Below are 25,285 nucleotides of genomic sequence, written 5' to 3'. Positions count from 1 at the left end.
TTATACTGTACCACTCCCCTTTGCCCCTGCCAGCTTCAATCTGGCCCTAATAGATCAGGTCCAAATCCTGCAGTCCTTACTCAAGCAAACTCCAAATAGCCTGGGTAAGGACTAAGTAAAAAGAGAGAGACAGCAATGTGAGGACCTCAGGCTTTGGCACTTCGTGTCTATGCACGCCGTATAATGGATGGGCTGGGCAGTATGGCAGAGTTCAAGTGGCAGGAGAACCTCTCTGCTGTATGCTGGAGTCCTCCACTTTAACACTCTGTTAATGCTAGCACATCTCTATATAACTATTATATGCATCTCCTAAGCATTTGTTTTGCTGGTAATCTGAAGAATGCCAGTAACGCAGCACCCTCTGACATATAATTTATTCTATCCATCAGAATAATGCTCCATTCATACAACGCGAGGGGGAGGTTTTGGTTTTAGGACCAAATCTTGCTTCCTTTGCTCCCATTTTCTCACATGAGTATAGTGAGCAGGATTTAGCCATTTGAAATCTTTTTATATATAACATTTTGCTTGACGTTTGCTTTTTGATACCCTCCTCCCTCCATCTTCTTCCTATCTTGGCATGTTCATCCCCCACTGGGAACACCAGGTCTGTGCTTTCACAGCCACCGCCAACACTCTTGCTTGGCAGGCTCATGGATACTTGTCCCTGCTTGGGTTTGCTGGCATCTGCCTCAAAGTGGGCAGCCTGTGCCAGCCAGCAGACTATTAGCCCTGTCAAATATTGTGACTCCCTGGTGAATAGAACAGTGCGTAGTGCTGACAACACTGGCTAGTAGCTAAGCCTACAAGTAATTACTCCATTTGCAGTTGTTTACCACTTTATGTGCAACGGCTGGAAAAATTCTGACATACACAAAAGGATAAATGTTAATCTGCACTGTGCCCTGGTGCTAATTACCTTTCTTCCATGATTTCTCTAATAGCTGCCACATTAGGACCAGCTCCTAGATGGGTATAGAAGGGACCTTCGTCTTTTTCAATAATTTGCTCTGTTTAAAATAAAATAAAAAGGTTATTGCCTTAAAGCATAATTTTTTAACATCAGAAGTTGCATTGCAAAGCTTACCCACAACTAGCTAGGCAGGACCCTGTTATGAATTTTTTGGGGCCAAATTTTTCACAATATGTGTCTAATGTAGGCCCAAAAGTTATGCCCAAGGATATTTACAAAACACAAATTTACACGTGTGTAACGTGACAGTGTGTGCAAGTAGGTGATGCACACCATTATCCCGTTTGCAAGCACAAATGCTTGTTTTATATTTGCAGTTACAGTGAAATTAAAATCAGTATTTCCCAGTAGTTACTGTCCAGTGAATTCTCACCCAAATAATTTAGAAGGGAAGACTTCTGTGGTCACATTGGCAAACATCGTTATCAGTGGGCTGTCAAGTATCTGTTTTTTGCATGTATGTGTAAGTTATGCACCTAAGGCTTGAAAATGTGGCCCCTAAAGTTAAACACAACTTGAGTGGGGGGAGGACTCTCTTTGTTGAGTCCACAACTGCTGTATTAGTTGAAAAGGGGAGCATAGGAAAGATTGGGGGTAAAGCTGAGATGAATGCTAGATGTTGAAGAAAAGCCTCTTTGTGCCAAATATGTTGGAGAAATTGTCTTAAAATATCCATTGTGTGAAAATGCAGGGTGATCTCCTCTGCAAGTATCAGTGACAAGTTAAAACTACATATGCAAAGTTTTGATTTCCTCATTCCATTTCTACAAGGTTTCTCAAAACGTGGCAAGGAGAAACAAGAACCCTGCTTCCAGTTTTCTATTCCTCCCTGCAGTATGGTAATGCACTACTTCTTCCCTTTGCCCCATGTCAGTTTTCCTGAGATTCAACTCAAAACATTTTAGAAGGGGGAAAAGATCAACTTTGCATTTGTAGAGAACTATCCTGGAGCAAGAGGGACAGGGTATAAATCAGGGAGGTCACAATAAAACTATCTCACTTCACAATGAAGCACTGCACATTTTGTCTCAATCCAAGACAGCAGAGAATCATTTCTCCAGAAATAAGACTTGAAAATGTGCTCATAGTAAGAGGCAGTGTGGAGACTCATTGCTCAAAAAAAATGGTGCATGGCAGAATGAAAAGGAGAGACATGCCAGCTACTATGCTCCAGCTCTCCTCACAGTGCCAAAGCATAGAGACTGAAATTCTTCCCAAAGCACAGGGGCTGAAATACTTCCCAAAACACAGGGACTGAAATTCTGCTTGGCCCTGACACTGGTCATTGCCAGAGGAGTGGAAGGGAAGAAAGGAAGAAGGCACCTATGTAAGGGTCATGCAAAATCCAACCTCCTATTTTTAGACATCCCTTACTTGGCCAAACTCTCAGTAATTTCACTGTGTGTTTGAGTGAAAATGGAGCAAGGATCTCAGGTTTTGGCTCAAGACATCTTTCGTACAAACAGTTTTCTCCAACCTTGACTTAAATACCACTGCATCAAATTAAATTGTGATTCTTATCTTTTTTATCAGATGTGTTTGCATAATATATGCCTGTTTCTGAAGGAGACTGGTTACAAAAAGATAAACAGATTGAATACCTTATATTAAATGTGTATGCCATACATTAGTGTGGTACCACACAAAACCAGATAGATTACTGCTTTGTAAGACACATACCATGGTGTTCCATTTTTAGTGTAAAAACTAGTGTTGTTGGAAAGAAACTGAAACATTCCCTTACTAATGGCTGGCACTCTCAAAAATCATCCTAAAATAAAAAACAAAACCCCAACAACTTCGAAAACTACCTTCCTAATTGTGAATTAACAATATGCTTTTTGGTACATTTCTTGACACTTACCAACACAACTGCATGATGGGAAATCATACTGGGTTTTGACAGGTGTGTCCAATAAATTTTTTACAGGAGTATCCAATAACTTGGAAGGTGATTCTAAAAAGTTATTGAGAACAGATCCAGCTGTTCTTTTAGTTGGGGTTTTTTCAGCAGAAGGAATTGCTTGTTGATCTAAGGCTGGGGTGTGACTGTCAAATTCTGCAGCAGTAGAATTTCTTGATAGGATAGTGATAGGGCCTGCTGTTTCAACCTTCACATGTTTAAGTGATTTGATAGTAAGAGCTTTGTGATCAAACAATGATTTGACCTGAATCTGTTTCAGCTGCTGTTCCATTGTCTCAATGATACTTTTTTGTTGCATGTTCTCACAACCAAAGTGCTGATTCTCTTGTTTAATTGTTTTTTTCCATGTTTTGTTTTCTAGCTGTCCAGTTGATGGATGCATGCAGACATTAGATTTTGAGCCAGCCTCAACTTTTATAGGCTTGTGCATCACAATGGGACAAATTTCAGGTTTGGCTTGTTGGTGTATTTGCTGCTCTTGTTTTTGTAAGAGATGCCACCTGAGAGCAGCATGGTTTTGAAAATCCTTGTGGGGTTGAGACTGAAGGTGACACCCTTTCTGGTCTTGTGGGAGAGTTTGTTGGCTGTGTGGTAAGTACCTTTGCTGAATCTGTGTAGCTTGTTGGCTGGAGGCATCTTGTTTCACATTACTACCACATCCCTCTGGTTGTTGAAGTGGTAGCTGTATAACTGAAGCCTGCTGAGTCTGTTGCTCTTGAAAGCAATGATGAATATCTTGCTTTGGGGTCATGCTATTTGGATAATATTGCGCAGGTTGCAAGCCCTGCATTTTGTTTACTCCAAAGAGTTCAGCACTTATGGTGTTTTCTTTCTTCTCAGAAACCAAGTGTACATGGCCAGGATGCTGCAGATTAGTATTTGTTTTCAGAATCTGATTGTAAAGGGAAGTTTTACTGTTCACACTTTGTACCTGCTCTAGTCCAAGCTGAGGGTTATGTGGGAACTCGGCTGTTTTTATATACTTATTCTCGGTTTGAAAACATTCTTCTTGTTTAAGCTGACTATAGGATGCACCATCTATTTGCTGTTCATTGTTGCTTTGGGAATGGAAAAAAGTCTGAGACAATTCTTTACTTTTCATTTGCAGGGCTTGCTGGTGGTGGTGGTTTGGGGTTAGCTGTGGACTCCGTGACAGTTGTGTTTGCTGGGTCTGTTTTTGCAACATCTGTTGTAAAATGTTTGAATGTAAGAACTGTTCATTCTCTGTTGTCTGGAGATTCAAGTGCTGCTGTTTTAACAGGGCCCCCAAAGGCTGCTCAGTTTGTTGTTCTTGTCTGGGTTGAAAATGAAGCTGCTGCGTATGGTGTTGCTGCACATGAGACTTTACCAGAGAATTCATCTTTGTGAGCTGTGGCTGGGGTGAGTGCTTTTGGAACTGCAGCTGCTGGTCAGCTATGGGATGGAGTTGCAGTTGTGCTGCCTCACTTTTGTACACTTGAGGCAATTGTTCCTGTTGAATTATTTTCTGGCTAGGGGACTGTCCTGAAGGCCCTTTTAATGCATCAGGATTCCCAGTATACTGGTTTGAATGTGTCTGTTCCATTGGATTTGGCTGGAATTGAAGAATTGACCTCAGTAATGCCTCATTAGGCTTCTGGGGAGAGTCTCTATGGTGAAAATGAGTGGAAATCAATTCTATCCAACCTGGTTTTGGATAACGTTGTGTCTGCTGCTTCACTTGGCCTTTTCCTTTCTCAGGAGGGCTCTCATGTTCTTTTTGTCCCAGGAGCTGCTGATAGTGTTGCTGCAATTCTCCATTACTCCCAACTACCTGCAGATCTTGGGTGTGAGGTTCTGACGTTGGCTTTATTTCTTCTGTGCATTGCTGAATGGAGGTTATCACGGTGGCTGGCAAATCACTTTCACTGCCATCCTGTTGTAATACCTTGGGCTCCTGTGGAAGCTTCTGTTGAGGGTTAGGTTGTTGCTGGGCAAGGCCAGGACTCTTGGAAATTGGTCCCTCCTGCTGCCCTTTATTCTTCACGTCCCTAGGAAGAGTTTCATCATTTCTGTTGTCATAGGAGTGATGTCCTTCTGTAACCCCAATGGACAGAGTGCTGTTCATTTCTGGAGCTGGAGGAGGAGCAGAAGCAGGAGAAGAACTGAACACTGAGTTGTGTTTAAATAAAGCACCATTTTTTTCTGCTTTCTCTGAAAACCCCTCCAGGCTATTGATTTGAGCTTGCAGATTACTGCTGGAACTAAGAGAAAGATCTTGTTTGGGTACCTGCCCCATATTTCCATGAACACTACTGTTTCCTATGGGTAACTGGTGTGTATCATAGCCTGGGTTTTGTTGCTGTAGCTGTAGTTCCGATTTCTGAAGTGAATAGCTACCTGGTAATACAGGTGGTTTACTGGAGTCTTCCATATTGTAGACCTCAGTAGCCACTACAGCTGGCACTTGAGGCAGCTCAGAGTTTGAGGTCTGTAGGGAAATGATGTGCCCTGAGATATGGGATGAATGTGTTGTCTCACAGGACAACTCATTAGTAGCCTGACTGTTAATGGCATTTATGTGAGATGTGTTTTTCTGCATTGCAATGGAAACATGATCTGGATAATAGTGAGAGAATGTCTTCTCCAGGAGTTCACCATGCATGTTTTCCACGGAAGAGGCAGAAACTGTAGCACCATTAGGCATTGGCATTGCCTTGTTCTTAAGTAGTAAGACAATGTCCTTTTTGTGGCAATTAATGTTTTCCCTCTCTTGCTCATTCTGAATCTGGAGATCACTAGGATTTTCTGAAACATCACAATTGTATCTTGAAGACTGTATAACATCTGAAGCTGCATTTTCTTGTCCAGTAAAACTCACAGATTCCTTCTCATTGCATGAACTGGAGACACTTGGTTTTTCTTCTTTTTCCTCTGGCTCATCTTTTTCTCCGTTTACCTCTTCATCTTGTTTAATTTTCTTATTCTGATGAAGGCCATATAGAGAAGGCTCACTAAAAGTGCGTTTTATCCCACCATTTTGCATATACTTGGAATACACTCTCTTTTCCTGGAGGAGGTCAGGGCTGGTACGGTTATTTGGATTTCCCTTCACGTGAGGTATTCCATAGCTGTTCTTAAAAAGTAGCCACTTACGGTCGCCATTTACTTCAGTATGGATTCTCTCTGTTACTGGGCTTCCATTCTGCAGCTTCACTGATAAAGGCTCCACCTGGCAAACTTGAGAAGGATATGGTATTAAAAATGGACTCAATCTATTGCCTTCAACATGGTTGGTTCTATCCTGTTCCATCTGGCCTGCTCCAGGGCCATCCACAAGGCTGCCCTCTTAACGTATCTGAAAGAGAAAAAGGGAGGGGAAAGAATCTGTTTAGTTTTACTTGATATACATAAATCATGGACAAGATGCACAATATTTGAGCCTCTGCCCTCCTGACCTATATCTGTGCACTGCATGTCAGATTACAGTGGTCTCCTCCACCTGTTTAATAAAAAATGTTTTCTGAGGGTATTTTCAATAGTATTGGACGTTGATATTATAAAGTGTTGCTTTTACATACAGTGTTGTGATATAATTTTAATAAATGAAGGGTAAAACTTCAACTGAAACAATATCAGATTGGGCGCGAACATGTGAAGCTGATGGTGGTATGCAAGCAGAGTGAAACTGAACCAGGCACTCTTTTTGCTACTGAAAAGGATTTGCTTTTAAAATTGTGCAACGAAAATGCTTGGCTTGTTATCTTGAAACCATTATAGCAAAATACTGTCTGAATTCACATTTTAATTTGACATATGTTCTGAAGTTCAGCAGATGACTAGTTCAAGTGTGTTTTCAAACTTTGATAAGAACATTATCAGCACTGAGTAAATTTCTAACAATGGATGCACAGGAGAGAAACTCAGATCAGTATGGAAAAGGGCATGCAAAAATAAACTGGGGATGAGAAAATGCTGTTCAAACACACAAAGAGAAAAATAAATTCTTATCTTAATGCTAAAACTCCTGCATGATTAGTGATCATTTTAATGAAAATATAAGTATTTACTACTTGCATACTCTTCGCCTGTACTTTTCTGTAATGCTTTTTCTTCCAAGTAAGGTGGAAAATCATGCAGAAACTGTAGTTCCCAGACTTAGAGCTAATCCTGTTGTTTGATTATAGTATGCGAAGCCTCTTTTGTGTGAGTTGAAGGATTATTGCCACCAAGCTTGCCAATTAGAGAGGCACCCCTGCCCCTTTACTCGTCAGCTGTCTGACAAGGTCATGTAAAGTTGGTGTTTCAACAATCTCACCCTTAGCAAAATACGCACATGTAAAAACACATGGACTACTCTCCGCTGAAATCCCTACACTCATCCTTTATTGTTACAGTACTAACACTCCCATGATGCATTTACTTATGGGAAAAAATTAAAGTCATCTACCTATGGAACCGACTGTATTTTCTTGACATTCACAATGCAGCCATTGTATTGCAGCAATTGTATTTTTGTTGTCATTGCACAGCAAAGCCTAAAATCTGTGTCTTTGGATTTGAGTTGGGTCATTTGGAAGTTCTTCTCTTGACTAATCTTCATTTTATTTATAAAAAGAAGCTTTCTCGTGCTGCCAGCGTGTACTGAATAAATTCCAACCAACGACTGTCTAATTCTGTTTGGGCAGGTCAACTGAAGATTCATAATACCAATAATACAGAGAAAGCTGTTGTTGCACACTCTCCATAATTTGTTCTTTATTGGTTTTATCATTCTTCACCAACACCCCAAATGACAGAAGTCAGACTGACAGAGCACCTTGCAGATGTTAGAAGGATTTCAGACAGGGAAAGTTAGGAAAATGAGTAAAATAATACATAATGTACTAATGGTATGAATTAGTCTGAGGTAAACATTTTAACTCAGGCAAACTTTTACAATGAAGACATTACTTCTAGTCTGCACAGAAAGAGGATATGAATGGCTCTCCATTATTAATTCATCTTTGTTTGCATTGCTCTAGCGCCTCACAAGTGGCTGCTGATATTACCATTCCACAGAAAGGAGTATTACATTTGAAAATTTCTCATATCGCAGTAGATTTGCCTCCAAGAGAACGGAACAGGAATATTTATCCTTCTCTAATTTTTTTACAATATCAAATTACACCTAATTTATACAATGTGCACTGAATTCTGGGGTATTATTGCCTTACTGAGCTCAAGTGAGTAATAGAATTCAGAAATGCTCTTTAAATAAGAATTGCTCTTGGGGGGGCCATGTAAAATCACTATAAGCAGAACTGATAGCATTATATAAGATTACTTGGATTCCCTTTCCATTCAGGGCTTTGATTTCAGAACAGGGACAATCTAAGCATCGCAGGTGCATGCCAGTCAAAACTTGACAGCTGGACATATACTACTCACACCCCCTCAATTGTTCTTAAATGTACTTTTAACCCCTAAAACTCTTTTCTCCATGTGCTCAGATTCATTTTTACACATTGAAAATAGGCTACTGTCACTTTGCTTCCCAAACCCCATCACTAACAAAGTGAATCTATAAAGTAATTTGAAAAACAGAAACTGGAGCTGGAAAAGATCAATTATGTCATCTACTCTACTCCCTCCCTCCCCAACAGAGCAGAATTCTTCTTCGTACAATATATATTCCAGCATCTTGTCCTGTCTAGCGTTCAGTGTGCCAGGTGACAAGGCATTTGTAACTTCCCTAGGGAGACTATTTCATAGCATAAGAGACATCACTGTAGAAAGTTTCCCCAATATGCCAGACTAAGTTCCCCTCATCCAGATGCAGTTCTTTGAAGTAGAAATGCAAAATAAAGGATGCTGCAGAATTACATTGCCTCCCAACAGGGTTCAAGAAACAGACTTTCACCCTAACCTGAAATTCCTTCTTTTTCATTCCCTACCTGCATTCTTTTGATACCTTAGCTGGCAGCTGAACAATTCCCAAGGGTGAAAAATGCATGTGTAAGCAGCTAAATCACACAGTATTCTCAGCAAAGTACAAAGTGAAATAAAAGGAACAGTAATTAATACTGCACTGTCAGATTATTTTTTATTTCTATCAAAACAAGGTATTAGTTTATATGAGTGAGCTAAGAGAAACCTCTGAATGGTCCTCAAAGCATATCACTATTTTAACACTGGCGGTTGAACTCTGGTTTATCACACATGGTAAAGTTTAACTCTTGGCTGTATGTTTTCAAAAGCTCCTTTTGCTCTGTTTTCATAGATGGGTAAAGAAGTCTTACTGCTTGGGGAGTGTGTCCTATATCTAAGCTCAGCATGCTAACCTCTGTGCAAAGTGTGTCAGCTCCTCAGGAGGGAATCTCATGATCACACAGGCCTTGAAAGCCATGCATTTTCTTCCTTACTATATATGACAAAGAATACATGCACTCTTCACAGGCTTCTCAAAAGCCTCACACTACAAATCAACCAACCCCTTGGATTCTGATTGGCTCCAGCATAAAGGGAGGTGGTAAAAAGCATTCCAAAGCAGGATTTAACAGTTTGACTCTTCAAAGTCTAGTCTTTACTCATTGGTTTAAAAAGCCTCACATTTCCTTTCTTCAGAATAAATGTAGGATTGCAGTTACTTTGCATTATTCTTGATTTCCCCATGTCTAAATGCAGTCGTTCACAGTCCTCCCGAGTCTGGTCTTATTACAAACCATAAAAGGTGCTCAGAAAAATCACAGTAATTTTTTGTAATGTAATTTAAAATTAGGAAAAACCAAGCAACAGGAATACCTCTAGTATTTATTTCAGCTAGTACACCATGCATGTGCTTTACATGCTACTGCTGAACAGAATTGTTTAGGATTACAATGGACTCTATGGGCTTTTTACATTTGTTGTGGGTTGAACTACATTTCTTTTAAAGAAAGCTGTATATTTTTTTCTCCTCTAGTAAGAGCTGTGTTTGAGTCAATGCACTTAGCAGCTCCACATATTTTCCCCTAGCTATAATTTATTAGAAATTCAAGTCACATCAGCTGCATCTGTGAAACAATTACTGCACCTAGGACTGACTCTGCAGTCTAATCCATCATAATTATGACTGGCCTCTTTGAAGATGCCGTGATGCATGACTTAAAAATAGCATATTACTGGGAAAATGGATCAGCATCTCAAATTCCACTGTTATAATTCTGCCCGCCACTATTTGACTTCTCGAAATACCCAGGGATGTACATGTATTTCTTGCCACATATGGGGCACAAACGGCGAAAAAGGAGTTAGAAGTATATTACGGTTGGTTAGTTTTTTAAAAGATTTGTGAGTGCCTTTTTTGGAGTGCTCCTGCAATCTTCACGAACAAAAAAATTAGAGTAATTTATGTACAATTAGATAACAAGAAAAAACATGTTTTGGGTCAAAAGTAACCTTACTTACGTTGATTTGCTCTCTTTTGATAACTTCTCTATTTTGAGCCAATTCCTGAGGTTCAAATTTTATTATCTTTGCATTCACAAAGTCCCTAGCACACCAGCACAATACAAATAGTTGTTTGGCTGAGTAAACATCCATAGTCAGATTCTAATCAGCCGCTGTGCATGCATCTTGTGCAGGAGGAATAGGAAGGAAAACTGGAGTGAGTTTCCTCTTCCTTGTGCTCTTCCGCAAGAGCTGGCTTGAATCCCACTAGGAAAAGCAGTGGCTGTTAGGATGTCCATGATCACTTGCTGGCTGACAGAATTAAGATGGGTGGTACAACAGCCCCTCCATATCAACCAGAAACGGAGCAGAGAACATATTGCATCTTCTCCAAGATTTGCTGATAGCCCAGTCATTCACAGTGTATTTATGCAGCCACAGCTCCTTGGGCTGTGATCTCAATGGTGTTGAACTTGATCAGTAGTTTGTTGGGAGAACGCAGAGTACAAGTCAAGGAACTACAGATGATAGCAATGATATGACAGTTCCCTCTGTGTCATTACTAAATTACTGTCCTGCCCCAGCATGAAGTTCGGAGTCACTGTACTGAAATGGTAGCTTCTGAATGAAACAGAAGTCAAAATCATTTGCAGTCATTAAATTCCCTGGCAGTTTCTGCAAGAGAGGAGTAGTCATCAAGGTGCCCTGGCCAAATTCCAGTTGGGATAGTTAAAGTCTGCCTACTTAAATTCCCCTACTAATATCAACTGAATACAATAGTAGGCTCACTTCCTGACTCGATTTGTTGTTTAGTGTTACTCTGCATAGTTAAACAGTGACCTATCCCACCAAAGAAGTGGCTGAATTTCAGTGATTGGTAACCTCATGATTTTATATAGTTTGTAAAGCACTTTGAGAGTCTTCGGGTTGAAAGAAGCTACAAAAGGAATTTCAGAAAAGAAAGGAAAAAGCTCACAGCAGCCCTTCTCTGTAACATTATGGGCTAAATCCTGAAGTTCTTACTCAGGCAAAAGAACTCTGGAAGCCAGTGGGAGTTTTCTCCTGAGTGAAAACTTCCAGAATAAGTGTCCACACTTTAAATTAACCAGGATTAGTTGATCAGGAATAACTCCATGTGTAGACAAGCATTTGAAAATTTTAGGTTTTTGCTTTAAAGTTTTCATACTGAACCATTTGGAGTCTGAAAATTCCACCTACCCTGAAGGATGGGGATTCAATGTGATTCAGTGGACTTCACCCAGCAGGGTACAAAAAGCCCACCGGGTCAGAAAGAATTTTCAGATTTATCTAAGCATATATAACCATGCTCATCACTATAGTATTACCTACCTCTCAGCAATATTATTGCTTATAAAGAAAAGCTTGTTCTGTGTTTCTGTTAAGTTCAAAATAAACATCACTACACCTAGATTTCTGGCCATGTCACTGCATGGTTACCATGGCATGTCTTTTTTCTTCTATCTATTTTGAAGCAGCTGGTGATTATAGTCCTTTTGCAATCTGCAAATGTCACCACTGAGAGGTAATAACGGGCAATTGAACATACCCAAACCTCTCACCATATTCTGTTCTTTGAAGACTCTGTATACATAATCTGTACATTTGGGTAGATTTTACTGAGCTAACTCTATTAACATACAAGTCATAGTGATGTGCTTCTGTAATATTTTAAACTAAATATCTGTGTGTGGTGTGTGTGTGTGTGTGTGTGTGTGTGTTTATATATAAAGTTAATTAATGTAAAATATTTTCTTTCCTCCTCCCCACAAATAAACCAAAATGACAACCCTAACCTCAACCTGCTTGATAAGAGCTTAAGAGGGGAGAGAGACCAAAACAACATGCTGTAATAGTCAATGGACTCCAATCAGTCACAGTGAGAGAAAGCACATTCCATAGTAGAGGATATTTTATCGAGGATACTGTGCCCCTATCTTCTAGACATTCAAATCTAGGAACTATTGATATAAGTGTCTGAACTGACTTACATTGCTATGGAGGCACATGGGGAGAAGTTACTAGGACAAAGACATTCTCAGGTACCAAGGTATCAAATCACAAAGGCCTTAGTAGATCAATATCCATAATTTGAATGTCACCTGGTAGACGATAAGAATTTAATGCAATTTTATCCCTGAAGAAGTGCTGTCAGGCAGTCACAGTTTGAGCTTCTGTGTGGTTTTCAAGAATAGTACTGTGTACTTCACAATGGATTATTGTAATCTATAAGCACCAATGGCGTGGATTATTTTGCTAAATTCTGTGTCTGAGGAAATGACCACAGTTGCTTTACCAGATATACAACAGATGAAAAAGGGGTGCTTTTGACCACCAGCACCAGCTGAGAATCCAAAAGCAGTCAGATCCAAAAACAAAGAAGTGAAGCTCTTTGACAACTTCCCCTAAAGAAAAGTGGGCAGGCACCATCTCTCCAGAACCTCAAGATGCCAGCAACATACCCCAATCCACTAGCAGCTCCTTTGACTTCCTTGTATTGAGCAACATATTCATCCAAGTTCCCATCTCAGCCAAGCACTTGGAAAAACGGAAACAGCACATCTAGATTAGTTATAAGCTTCGTGTCATCCATATATTGAGGGTACCAGAGTGAAAACCATCTTATCTCCTCAGCATTGTCGTGTGCACAATGAACAATTTGTGTGACAGAAAAGAAGCCTGAGAACGCCTGATGTTTTCACTGATTCCAATGGGCTTTGGAACCCAAAATAATTAAAAAAAAAAAAAAAGGGGGGAAAAAAAAGTCTCTCTTAGATGCAACATAATGAATATACATACACAAAAGTGGTTGAGCATATTCTAACCATGGATTTCTAGGTCTCAAAACCCTTATGGACTGTCAACATTCATCCGATTGCCTTGTTTTAGATTTTGTATTTGCACCACTTATTTGGCTAACTGCTCATTAGTAACTGTACATCTGAGGAAGTACTAAGGAATAATGTATTCCTTCCCAAGTCAATTGTAATTGATCCATCTTTTTCAAACAGTAAAATAGAAACAGTTTAGCAAAATATACCCTCTCTTGGAGCTCTGCCATGAGAAATACAGAGGATGTGTGGAACTGAGGCACTGCATTTTTTGGAGATGAGCAAAAACACCGTAGGAGCAAATGTTTGGTATGGATATCCCCTCAAATACATTACGTTTTCAGCTTCTGGAGACTAATATGGATTGGAAAAGAGAACTTGGTCCTAAGTCTTGATCTTATTTTTGGAATAGTCAATAAACTATCTTAAGGAGATCTCCACTGATCTCAGAGAAAACAGCATACGTCCCAAATTGTGCACTAATTATAAGTCAAAAGAAGCAATTTTCAAATCATGTCAATATTTAACAAGGAGCCACAGTGCGACTCCCTCAGGACAGTCGGAATATGGAAAGCTTGTTTTCTGAGGTTAATGTTCTGGTAATAGTATTTCTTTTTCCCAGGAGCTGGAGCCCCATTTTATTTTTCTGGAAGGCCATTAATGAAGACATTTGTACTAATCCAAGTTTGGGGTGAAAGCCACGGACTCTAGTCTCTGGCTAATGCTCCTACATCATTGTGACAAATTTTTGACTTCTCCCTTTACTCAGCTTACTCCAGTACCCACAACTTGTTTTATTTTCATTGTCTTTTAAAACTTGGCAATAGTTTAGTAAGAAACTGAGAAGGGAAATTAATGTATTTCATGGCATGAAACATTTGGCTAGAATGCTGTTAGGAAAAAAGTTGGAGGGAGACAGGTGGCTGGCCTTTTTATGGAAACTGTGCCTCAGAGGTGAACCAGGAAAACCAGTAGTCTTTATAGACAGGAAGTCTATTTAAAGGTATTGTTTTAAAGGTAAGCTTCTCTCATGTCACCAATTTCTAGAACAGCATAAAAATTCAGCACTAGTGTGTTGACAAAGATTATGGGTTAGAATCCCAGAATGAGCTGACATTTCAACTTTCCTTCAATTTCCTATGATTCAAAGCACATTCGTTGCCGTGTTAAAATGTTCTCTTTTTATGGCACGATGCAGCATGAAGAGATGTAGAACTAACTAAAAGAGGAGAAAAATGGCAGATTGTGTTTTTTTAACTCTAGTTAAGGCTTTTAGGCTCCAACAGCAGATCCTCATAACAGTGATATTTATTCAGTCCTGTAGGGAACTTCAGCATTCCTCTCTGTCACTCCTTTTAAAATATTTTCAAAGCTTTAAAAACAGGCTGCCTTTCCTCATTCTGGCAGGCTGCCATTCACTGCCAACTCAATTCAGCTCACAATCTTCCAAGGCCTCCAAGAGCCCATGTGGATTTAAGCGAGTTTTAAATGACTGAAGTACTAATGAAGGACTTAAGATACTTTGGGGTATTAAAAAAAGCATATGACAAATGGTAAATTAAAACAAAACACAACAACACAAACATTTGTCAGTTTTCTACAACGTTTCCTTCATATTCTGCCAAGAAGTCACAAGATGCTATTTCACTAATTGTCTGTCCAAGACATGGACCCACTTCTGGTGCACAAAGAAGCAGTATGAATACAAAGCTCATCATTTTAAAGGAGTAATGCTACTTGTTTTAGCACGCTGAGGTCAATTTATATACCTATCTCTTTGGCAGAGACTTGGGTGTTGTACTAGGTTTGAATTAAACTTTTATGATTAATCTAGCTGACAAGTCTGAGCTTGGAGAAACATCTTGAGTTTATCAAGCACTTATAAGGCAAAATTTAAAAAGCAACTAAATAAGAATTAAATTACTTCATCCATCCATCCCTCTTTGCTCTTCCATGAAAGGGCAGCAGATGAACTTTGTTTTTCTTATTTAAATATACAAATCCCACCTGCAAGGCGTAGTGCTTACAACCATGAATAGTTCCACTATCATAAGTGCTTGCAGGACTGGGCTTTTAGCCTGAAATCTGATAAATATGGTAGGCTTCACTTAAAGTAAGAAGTTAAAGGAATGTCTTTTGTTTGTTAGTCAAATTCCAAGGAGAAGTGAGTGTGTGTGTTTGTGTGTGTGTGTGTGTGTTTAAAGCTGAAGAACTGTAATTGTATTCAGTTTCATACCACAGCTGCTCCTTATCATGCCAGCAGCAATCTTCAATTTTTGGGTTTTTTTTTTTTTTAATAGGCAGGTGGGGGCAGGAATGAGGGCAATCAGGCTTTAAGCTCCAACATCTACAACTGCTTTTGCTCAAAAGAAAAAAAATCTGCATTTGGTAATATAACTTCTATAGAGCCTTTGGGAAAATGAACAGCTGCTTTTTCTTAAAAAAAATGGAAAGAAGGGGGAGGGGAGAGACAGTCATCAAGATACTAAATGTTCAATGTAGCCATTTAAACTGAAACGCATACTGCTGTCAAATGCATAAAGGGACATTAGATTTTGGATTTCCTAAAAATATGATGGCCAGCCAGGTTGATTATGACAAAATGAGCTAGTAATTTCACTGTAGGGGGGAAAAAATTGACAAGAAGAGCTGATCTGCTCATTACACAACCCAGTAGACAACCCATCATAAAAGCCCCATCTAGCTCACAAATGTTTGTGTGTAATTGATATGTAATAAATCAGAAACATATTTCAACCAATATCTTAAAAATTCATGATGGGTACTGATGACTAACAAAATGTTGGGGAAAGCTAGCTATGCCTAAACATGGAAGACTAAAAAGGAGAGAGATCTGCCCTGGGGTACATGCAATTAACTTGCAATAAAGCAGTATACAGGGAACCAAAGCAAATCAGACCAGCATCAACATTTTAATGGCAAAAATAATCTGTTTAATTGCGCACTTTAAAGGGCACAATTCTGCAAAGTGCTGAATGCTTCATAGAAGTTATTACTTATTGTTTGTATTGTGGTGGTGCCTGGAGGCCTAGACCAGCTGAGAGCCCTGTTGAGCTATGCACCACACAAGTGTGAGAGAGTGGTCCTAAAGGGTCCTGAATCTCCTCAACTCCCATTAAAGTCAATGGGAGGTGAGAATGGCGAACAGCTTTCTGAAGTGCTTAGTAACCTGCAGGGTAAAACCCCTACATTTAGGGTTTTAATATTAGATCTCCCTATTTTCTGCTCTTAAATGGAGGATGCTTAAGAATGTAAAAATGGTCATACTGGTTCATCTAGCCCAGTATCCTGTCTTCTGACAATGGCTATATGCTTCAGAGGGAATTAACAGAACAGGACAGTTATCCATCCTGTCATCCAGTCCCAGCTCATGGCAGTCAGAGGCTTAAGGACACCCAGAATATGGGATTGTATCCTTGACCATTTTGGCTAATAGCCACTGAAGAACGTATTCCCCCATGAACTTACTTAAAGGACACTACCATTCAAAAACACAATGAAAATGAAGGGACATTTTTCAATGAAAAGCAAATATATACGTGCCATTATCAATTATTTCTCTTCAGAACATCTTGATCCATCATCCAGAACTTCTTTTTAACATTTAAGGACGTGCTTAAATGATTTGGGGTTTTAATGAACATTTACATAGCAGTAGCCCAATAGTTGTCTACTAGGCTCAAAATGAGGGAAATATCTATTTCTGTGAAAAAGTATGTGTGCAGCAGAGTTCTGAAGATCAGCTGTACAACAGAATCATGCATTTACATTAAAGTATAACCCCTAAAGTATATGCAATATTCAAGGTCTAGTTTTCTTGACCGTGTACCCATAGAAAAAGAAAGGAAATGGTCTTAAACGCCGAAACAGCACAGCCGTAAGTTATATTGCTTGAGACCCTAACTGTCAAGCACATTAGTATTTTCATAAGGTTGCGAATGGCACTTTACAGACAGATCAATGACACAGTCCTACCCAAACAAGCTCAAATCTATCCTGCAATAAGGTCATTTGGTTTGCTTTGGTTTGTGGTGTATGAACCATGATGGTCTTGCATTTTATTGGTTTGGTTGTTTGTTTATAAATTTATCATAAAAGTTATTTCACACAGTGAAGTCCACTTGTATTTTAAAAATAACCTATACTCATTGGACACACTTGAGGATAGCAGGGAAAAAATCTTGCACTGTTGATTTTAAATATGGTAGTCTGACTTTTTCTTGGCAATTTGATAAGAATCCAAAGGTATTTCTTGGCTATAGAACAGTTAGAGGCAATGTCCTGTATCCTTTGGCGCATGTATTTTATATCAAGAAACATGAAAAAATACTGAGATGATTCAGGTTCTTTACAATAATGGCCTAATTTTTCTCACCCTTATCAAGAATACCGACATGCACATTACATGAATTTCACTGATAAATACTATGTGGGCTGCATATTGCCTGTGTGATGTTCACCTCTTTGTCTCCTGAACTTATTGTAACTACTTCACTAGGCTGGTTCCCGTGTTATGTGATATTCAGCAGTCACATTTAAAGCCAAATCCTGTAGTACGCACATAGGACATCAACTGATCTCATATGGGTAAAATAATCATTGAGGATACAAGGATTTGGGCCCCTATTCAGCAAAGCACTTAAACATGTTCTAATCAGGGTCCTTGTCTTTAAATTCTACTGTCTTTAGCCCTTGCCACAGCCTCTTCCTCAGAACTGCTAATTGTTCTCTGACCCACAGAACGTCATTTGCTGACAATTATTCCTTCTGAGGAGGAAGAATTGTTTTCTTTTAATTGATGCAGTAGTGCCTTGTTCCCTGTTTGTCATGGCAGAGCACCACATTGCAAAGGCAGACTAACAGGAATAGCTACCTATTTGCAAAAACAAACATTGAAATGTTCCATGACTACTTGGGTTGGAGAACGCAACAGTTTACTGTGCTGAATAAGCTTCTGATTTGAACAGGGTTTGTTTTGGGTTTTTTTGTTCAATTTCCTTACTTTTGAGTAAAATAAAGAAACTACCACAGAATTCCCAGAGTAAGGAAACAATTTAAGTTCCATTTATACTTTTTATTGTTGTTTTTGTAAACTATATGGGAAAAGATTGCCTTGAATGGGTCTCTATAAAACATTCTTGAAAATTTAACTTTTCAACAAATATCACTTGGCACAACAGTAGCCAAGTTAGACAGACACATGGAATAGGAAGGAAGAAAGAATGGTCTTTTCCTCTCATTTCTGTCTAGGATATATTAGTACAATTTTCAGCTCTGCCACAGATTTCCTGTGTGACCCTGAGAAAGTCACATAAGGTCTGTATATACTGCAATTAAATGCCTGCAGCTGGTCCATGTCGGATGCCTTGGGCTTGTGAGGCTGTTTAATTAGTGTAGATATTCAGGCTCAGGCTGGAGCCTGGTCTCTGGAGCTGTCCCCCGTTTCTTGCTCTTACCATGTGTATATACAGTGCTTAGCACAATGGGGCTCTGATCTTAGTGGAGGCCTCCAGGCGCTGTTATTAGTCAAACAAAAAAGGAAGTAGGGAATAGAGAAAGAGAAGTAAAACCACTAATAAATGTGTTCCTCCCTGCCTTCACTTGAGAACTTTTTCCAAAGTTGTAGGAAGCATAAAACTAGGCCATGATCCACTCAGGCAGACCCCGATTGCATACAGTACAACATACTGAGGTAACCAGGCAAAACAGGACCTTGTTCTATGCCTTTTGATTTCTTGGCTACATTAAAAAAAAAGTTATTGTTGTTAACTAAGTGATAAGGGGTCGCACACAGTGGATTCTGTAGGGTGGACTCATTGCACACCCCAGGGGCTCCTGGCCTCCCTCACTTCCATCCATATGCCCTGTGGGTGCAACCTTTGCATCCCCCTCTATTTCACAGACTAGCATGTTACAAAGGGACATTATCTATCGGGGGAATATATTGTCCCACACGCAGGCATCTTTTAAAGAAGAGAAATACCTTAAACTAAATACTCTGCAAACTGGCACCTCATTGTGCCAGTAAAGCATCTTGCATCCCACAGGACAGTAATTCGGTTCCATGCTATGACAGCGTGTATGTGTGAATATGACAGACACCCACTAGGGTGCCACAGGAGCTCTGCGGTAGGAGATTCTCAGCTGGATAAGTAGAGTCTCCCACTGCCTTGGCCTGGGTCCTTAGGCAGTGGTTCCCTTCTGCAATCAGCGAGAGGGGAGCAGTGGGCCACTTTGAAAGCTGCCAGGGGTTGGGAACCACTGCTATAAATAGTAAGGGGGCCAGCCCCCTCCTCCCATAATTAGAGCACTGCTCATAACCACAGTAACTGAGGCTGCACTACAACCTGGTCCACCAGTGAAGATTTCATCATCAGGGTCCACACCAAATGGTGTAATCTGGCAGAGACCCTCAGTCAATTTGACTCCGAACCTGCAAGAAGCACAGAGGTGTCACTTAAACAATATAGGGTTTTCACAAGCGTTTGAGGGGAAATGGGCTTTTACATACTACATGCCACTGTGACGCTATATTTCAAAAGCTTGCCAAGTTGATTCCTCAACCTGTGTCTTATGATGGAGCCTTGCATTTCTTTAAAATTCTAGTTCTTGCTTTGTAACTACAATAGGCCTCTCAGGTGATTGATTAAAAATCATGTTTGTCTTTATATAAACCTTAAAATAAGAGTGACCCACTGTACCTTCTATGGCTATGTCTATACTTAACAGTGGCACACTGCCCTAACATGGGTATAAACAGCAATGTAGATGTCGCCATCTGCTGAGGCGACTAAAGACATGGCTGAACCTTTGGGTATGTACTCTATGCAGCTCTCTGCACCTTCAAGCAGTGCTTCCCATCTACACTGCTGTTTTTAGTGGTGTAGGGTCCCACTGCCTTTTTGCAGTGGGGAAAGGCTCCAGAGGTGGGGAGCTGCTAGGGCCTTTCCCTACAACCTCCCCCAGCCAGAGCCTTTCACTGCCACATGTAGCCACACACCACTGTGTAGACAGCTTGCTTTTCACCACAGCATGTAGTTCGTTACCTGTACCTTACACACAGCTGCCAGTGTAGACAAGGCCTATATAAGAGTAGTATTACATATCTGTGTTGATCACCCTTATCCTTCATACTTGCACCAGAATATTCTCCTCCCATCTAATCTACTTATTACTTTTAAAGATAGCCTAGTTTGAACTACTCCTTTTCTGAATCACCAACTGCAAGATGTATAAGGCCACAGCACTGGGTCTAACTGTATCTGGAAAACCTTCCTCCATCTTGCAGTGAGTGGGGGTTATTGAATGGCTCTGTGGATTAACAGCATGCCCCAGCACATGGTCAGCATGTCACCTTCCAACTAAAACAGGATATCAATCAGTCAACTCTGGAGAATTATTTTTCTTATAGGTTACAGAACTTAATACAAATTGACTTTATTATTAGTTTACAAGCTAATATGGTACAAAGTTCAGGTAACATGAATTTTGAAAGTGTTCAATGCTAACCATTCATAACTAACCCTTTCGGATTAGAACTTTTATATAAAAATTGGATATTGTAGATAATCAAAGCGTAATGCCAAATTTAGCCAATTCCTTCGACAAAAATTTGCATTTCCCACCAGGAAACTGGGATTGTGACTACTGCACGCACCATGCTAAATAATGAGTGTTTCAAGGACCCATGCTGGTTAAACATCTCCCAGAGCTATTAGGTTAGGAGACCATATCACCTCCCCCATTCCTTGTTTACAGCCCAGTTTGAAAAAACTTAAGGCAGGATGTAGCCTTTCTATCAGCCAGTTTGTAGGTTTGCAAACACAAATTTTGCATGTACAATCACTTATATGCACAATATCTGCATTTAAACATGCACATTGAATTTGGTACTAGTATGAAACATTGATAACTCTACATCTAAATACTCTATTTGTAGTATGTGTGTGAAATGGCAACAGTCTGCAAATGCATATTTTTGGAGGGGCAAAACTTAAAGACAATGGTTCCAAGCATAGCCATTGGATTTCAGAGATGAAACAGCAATTATAGTGGGCCTGGTAAAAGGAAGGGCAGCTTTTCCATGTCCAGGTAAATCTTACATGAAAGCAATTAACTTGAAATCTATTTTCAATCCACTTCTAGAAATTAAACAGATTTCAGGTGCTATCTCTGTTCCTGAAACACTCTACTCATTTGTGGTTTTACAACTACATTTTTCTCTTGTTTTAATGTCTGGGTGTAGTATGAAAACCCTGGACAATGAAGCTGACTATAAACAAAGTGCTGTCAAATACACACATTGAAGAAACTGGAAAGATAGAGGGTGAAATCCTGGCCCCGCTGAAATCAATAGCAAAACTCCCATTGACTTCATCAGGGCCAGGATTTCACCCAGAGAATTGATAGTTATAGTAACCTGAGGTGTCAGCTGTAACAACTGTAGGTGAACAAAAAAAAAAAAAAAAAAAAATCAGGCAAAAGTATCATTGTTTTATATTTGTGGTGTCTCTAACTGTCAGAGAAGTATTTTGCAACACTGAGTCTCTTCATTGTTTGAATATTTTTATTTGCATTCTCTTCATATTTTCTAGAAAGGGAAATTTTTGTGCAAATTTGTGAGGGTTTTGTTTTTAAAAGATATTTTAATTTTAGGGTCATATTGTACTTCTCTGATCTGGAAAAAATAGAAAGTAAAATGTAGCCTGGATTCACCAGGTCTGAATAAAGGAAAAAATGACTGGTAAATAGTAAACTTCTGTCCTTTTGTAAGAGTGAAAATGGATCTTCCTCCCCCTCCCCCTTTTTATGGATATATAATAAATAAGTTTAATAGACAAACTGTCAAATATATCACATATTAGAAAATGTAATACATCTGCCAGCATTCTATCATTCATTAACTTTCTGGTTTGACACAATTTAGATATGTGACTTTGTAATTTTCTTCTACTTGAAGAACCTTGATGACAAATGTGCAGTGTTCTGGTCGCAGTCTCATGCCCCCGATGTACTTCGGAACATAAATCTAAAACATTCCTATCAGTCTTCATTGCCATCTTATTGCCTCACATACGCATGCTCAATTTAAGATCTGAGGGCCTGATCCAAAGCCCAACGAAATCAAAGGAACCCCAAGCCTTTACAAAGAAAAGATGATAAAAACAAATAGCTGTAATGCCATTTAAGAGCAATATCCATGGGCCAGACATTTCTAGTGTGCATACAACTTTATTTTTGTAAACATCTTTATTCCAACACAATCTGAAGACATTTTACAGTCAAACACAGTTAGTAACACAAGGCAAAAGGGAAGGGTGAAAAGATATATTTTCAGTTGGAATTTTACATGAGATGATGAGTTGGAGTTCTATCCTGCAAGGTACAGAAAACTCTGGTCCTATTCCAGCATAGCACTTATGCACATGCTTAAGAACAAGAGTGGTCTCATTGGCTTAAATGAGACTACTCACCTGCTTAAAGTTTAGCACATGCCTAAGTGCTTTCCTGGGAGCTCCATATTGTTTAGATCTTGCATGATAGAGTTTTTGATGAGGCAGAGAGATACAAGAAGGTTAAAGAAAATGGTCTCCCCCATTACCAGCTAGATTGTAAGGAAGAACAGAAGAGCACATAGAAGGAAAGCTGGAGTAAGGTCAGATGTTAAATTGGTGGAGGGATTCAAAAATAAAGCAGGCAGCTTTTAACTTCCCTTGAAACGAATGCAGAACAACTAGAGAAAAGTGAGGATGATGAGAGATTTCTCACACTGTGGTTTGAGATGGCAGGCAGGCAGTATTCTGCACATACTGATTGGAGTTTGGGGAGCCAGGGCTTGGAGACAATAGTAAAGGAAGAAAGATGGAAGAGGAAGATATATTCTCCTATGTAAGAGGCAGTATTGGCTGTACTAAGGGTCTCTAAGAAGAGGAGTCTGTTTAACTTGAGTAGCCAAGTCACCCTTTTACATTTACTTCTCAGGGAAAAAGCCCTAATGATAAAGAGGCCTGGCTTCCCCATTTAGCTGTACTCTTGGGATGGAGGTTGGATATAATAAATACTGTATTCTCTCACAGAGCTAAGAGGAAGCTTTTAAAATTTCAGGAGCAAGGAAGATCATTCTGGAATCGAGGCGTGCCATTTAAACTTTAAACACTGGTAAAGAAATCCTGAATTAGAAGCTTCTGGCATGATGAAAAGCAGAAGCTTTTACCAGAACCAGCCTAGGGAAATATTGGATGAAATTATTGTTTAATGGATGAGCTCTACTGTTGGAGTGCAGGCACAGAATAAGAATCTCTTTGGAGTCGGGGATAGGGGTTATAGGAATAAATGATCTTTGTCACCATTGACATTGTTTCTCCTTCCATTTTTTGGGGTGTTTTTCCAAGTCATAGAGAATCTGCTGGCTCATGCTATGCAGGGGCAAGATAAAGACTCTGTATTAGGGGGAGTGTCTTCCAAATAAGTAGGCTGCTATTTAAAGGGGAAGGGAAAGAACAAACTGGTTTGGGCAGATAATTTGCTCAGGGAAAGAAGAAAGCACGCAATATCAATGATACTGGTAGGACCCTAGGAAAAGTAGATGGAAAATTTAAAACAAAAACCAGACCAAACCAAAAAACCACCCAAAGCTTGGGAGAAGGGAATTTTATCCATGTAAAATTAACTGGAAACCAAAGATAAGCATTCAGCTAGCAAATCTAACTGAGCTTTCAGAGAGAAAGAGAGAACTTTTATTTATATATATATATATATATATAATCATCTGATGTAATGTTTCTTTGGAGGAGGGAGGGGAAGGTAAAACAGGAAGAGTTTCCTGCTTGTTGGCTACAGGAACTAAATAATCCCTATAAGCCTTTACCTGTTAAAGGCAAGCATGACTTGCCAATTCCATGCTAAAAACAAAGCTGAGTTACACTGATGCATGACAGATCCAACAACATGACTCTGAAATGGGACAGTTTCTCCATGACTACAGATGATGGGAGTTTATCGGAGGATAAAAGAGGAGGGATTCCCTGCACAAGGTCAGTTTAGGAGAAACGTTCAGATTGGGAGCAGCTGTCTGCATTCTCAAACTTCTAATCTTTACTGCGTTACATCCCTAAAAGAGAGGTTAGACTGCACTGCTGATAGAGTATCAACCATTTAAAATGTTTTCTGTTTCACTGAATTTTGTTTTCTTCCCTATTCATATGTAAAATAAAATCTAGGGGATTCCTAAATTGATCTTATCTTGCTTCTTTTCTAATGGTAGCACCACACTCAACCCTGCTGTCATGCTGAGGGCTTTTCAGCATTTCCCAAGAGCTCTAATGATAATATATTCATTCAGGTCTTCCCCAATAGATAATAGAGAAAGGACTTTGAGTTTTATGTTATTTCTGTTTTTCCATTTTTGATGCAGCCTTCTCAGTTGCTGTGAATTGCCTGTTTGCTATAGAAACAACTCATTTGCTTTGAATCTGCATTTTAGCTGCAAATATTAGCAAGAAATGAAGCAATATGGCAACGACTGCCTTGCCAGGTATTGTACGGCAAGTCACTGGTGTCAGGACAGCTCTGAAATCAAGGAAAGTAATGAACATTCAAGGCCAAATTCTACTTTAATCTATGTCCTGTGTAACCTGATTGGTGTATCAGGATGATAAGATGGTACAATTCATTTTCTGCTTAACCCGCTTTTTAAACTTCATCACCTTCACCATCGATATCTTCTCCTCCTCCTATCTTAAAAGTATTTCCACGTAAGTGGGCTGTTTAGGTGCTCTGCTGGCTCAGTTTACCATAAAAGAAGGGCCCAAATTGAACTTTTGACTAACTCTTTTGACATCCATAGTTACACTAGGGACTAATTTGGTCTATTACATATACATTATGTATAGGGTTGGCAGAATTTTGTATTTGATTTTTTTTTTTTTTCCATCCATTAAAATTTTCACAGTTGCAGGAAATTTGATAACAGATTCAAAAAGTTAAAGCTTTATAGGTGTTAAAATACAAATGGTCAACATCAGATGTCAAAACAGAGTAAATATCCTTAAATCAAACCCTAATAAGTTCTCTGGCAGCATTTTTTTTCACTTTGCTTTTCTGTCAATTTTTACTATGGATAGAAATATTTTTAATCAGTTGGTGTATACA

The 25,285-nt window shown here is 39.4% G+C and overlaps 1 protein-coding gene across 2 annotated transcripts in view; it reads right to left on the bottom strand.

Moving 5' to 3' along the window:
- Positions 1-25,285, bottom strand: part of TET2 (tet methylcytosine dioxygenase 2) — an 80,328-nt gene that overhangs the window by 21,572 nt on the left and 33,471 nt on the right. Inside the window, exons 2-3 of one of the 2 annotated variants that reach the window (XM_067568267.1) lie at positions 2,838-6,213; positions 920-1,010 (exon numbers count right to left, since the gene is read on the bottom strand). In XM_067568267.1, the coding sequence (XP_067424368.1) occupies positions 920-1,010; positions 2,838-6,168 (3,422 nt within the window). In that variant the 5' untranslated portion in view covers positions 6,169-6,213. Of the gene's footprint in view, positions 1-919; positions 1,011-2,837; positions 6,580-25,285 lie in introns of those variants that run through there. The other variant, XM_067568268.1, reaches the window with a different exon arrangement.

Source organism: Emydura macquarii, unplaced genomic scaffold (assembly GCF_026122565.2).
Source record: "Emydura macquarii macquarii isolate MOO-44397 ecotype Brisbane River unplaced genomic scaffold, CSIRO-AGI_Emac_v2 contig_2863, whole genome shotgun sequence".
NCBI classification, from domain to species: Eukaryota; Metazoa; Chordata; order Testudines; family Chelidae; genus Emydura; species Emydura macquarii.
Note: the sequence above shows the minus strand (reverse complement) of the source record. Positions and strands in the feature narration are given on the sequence as shown.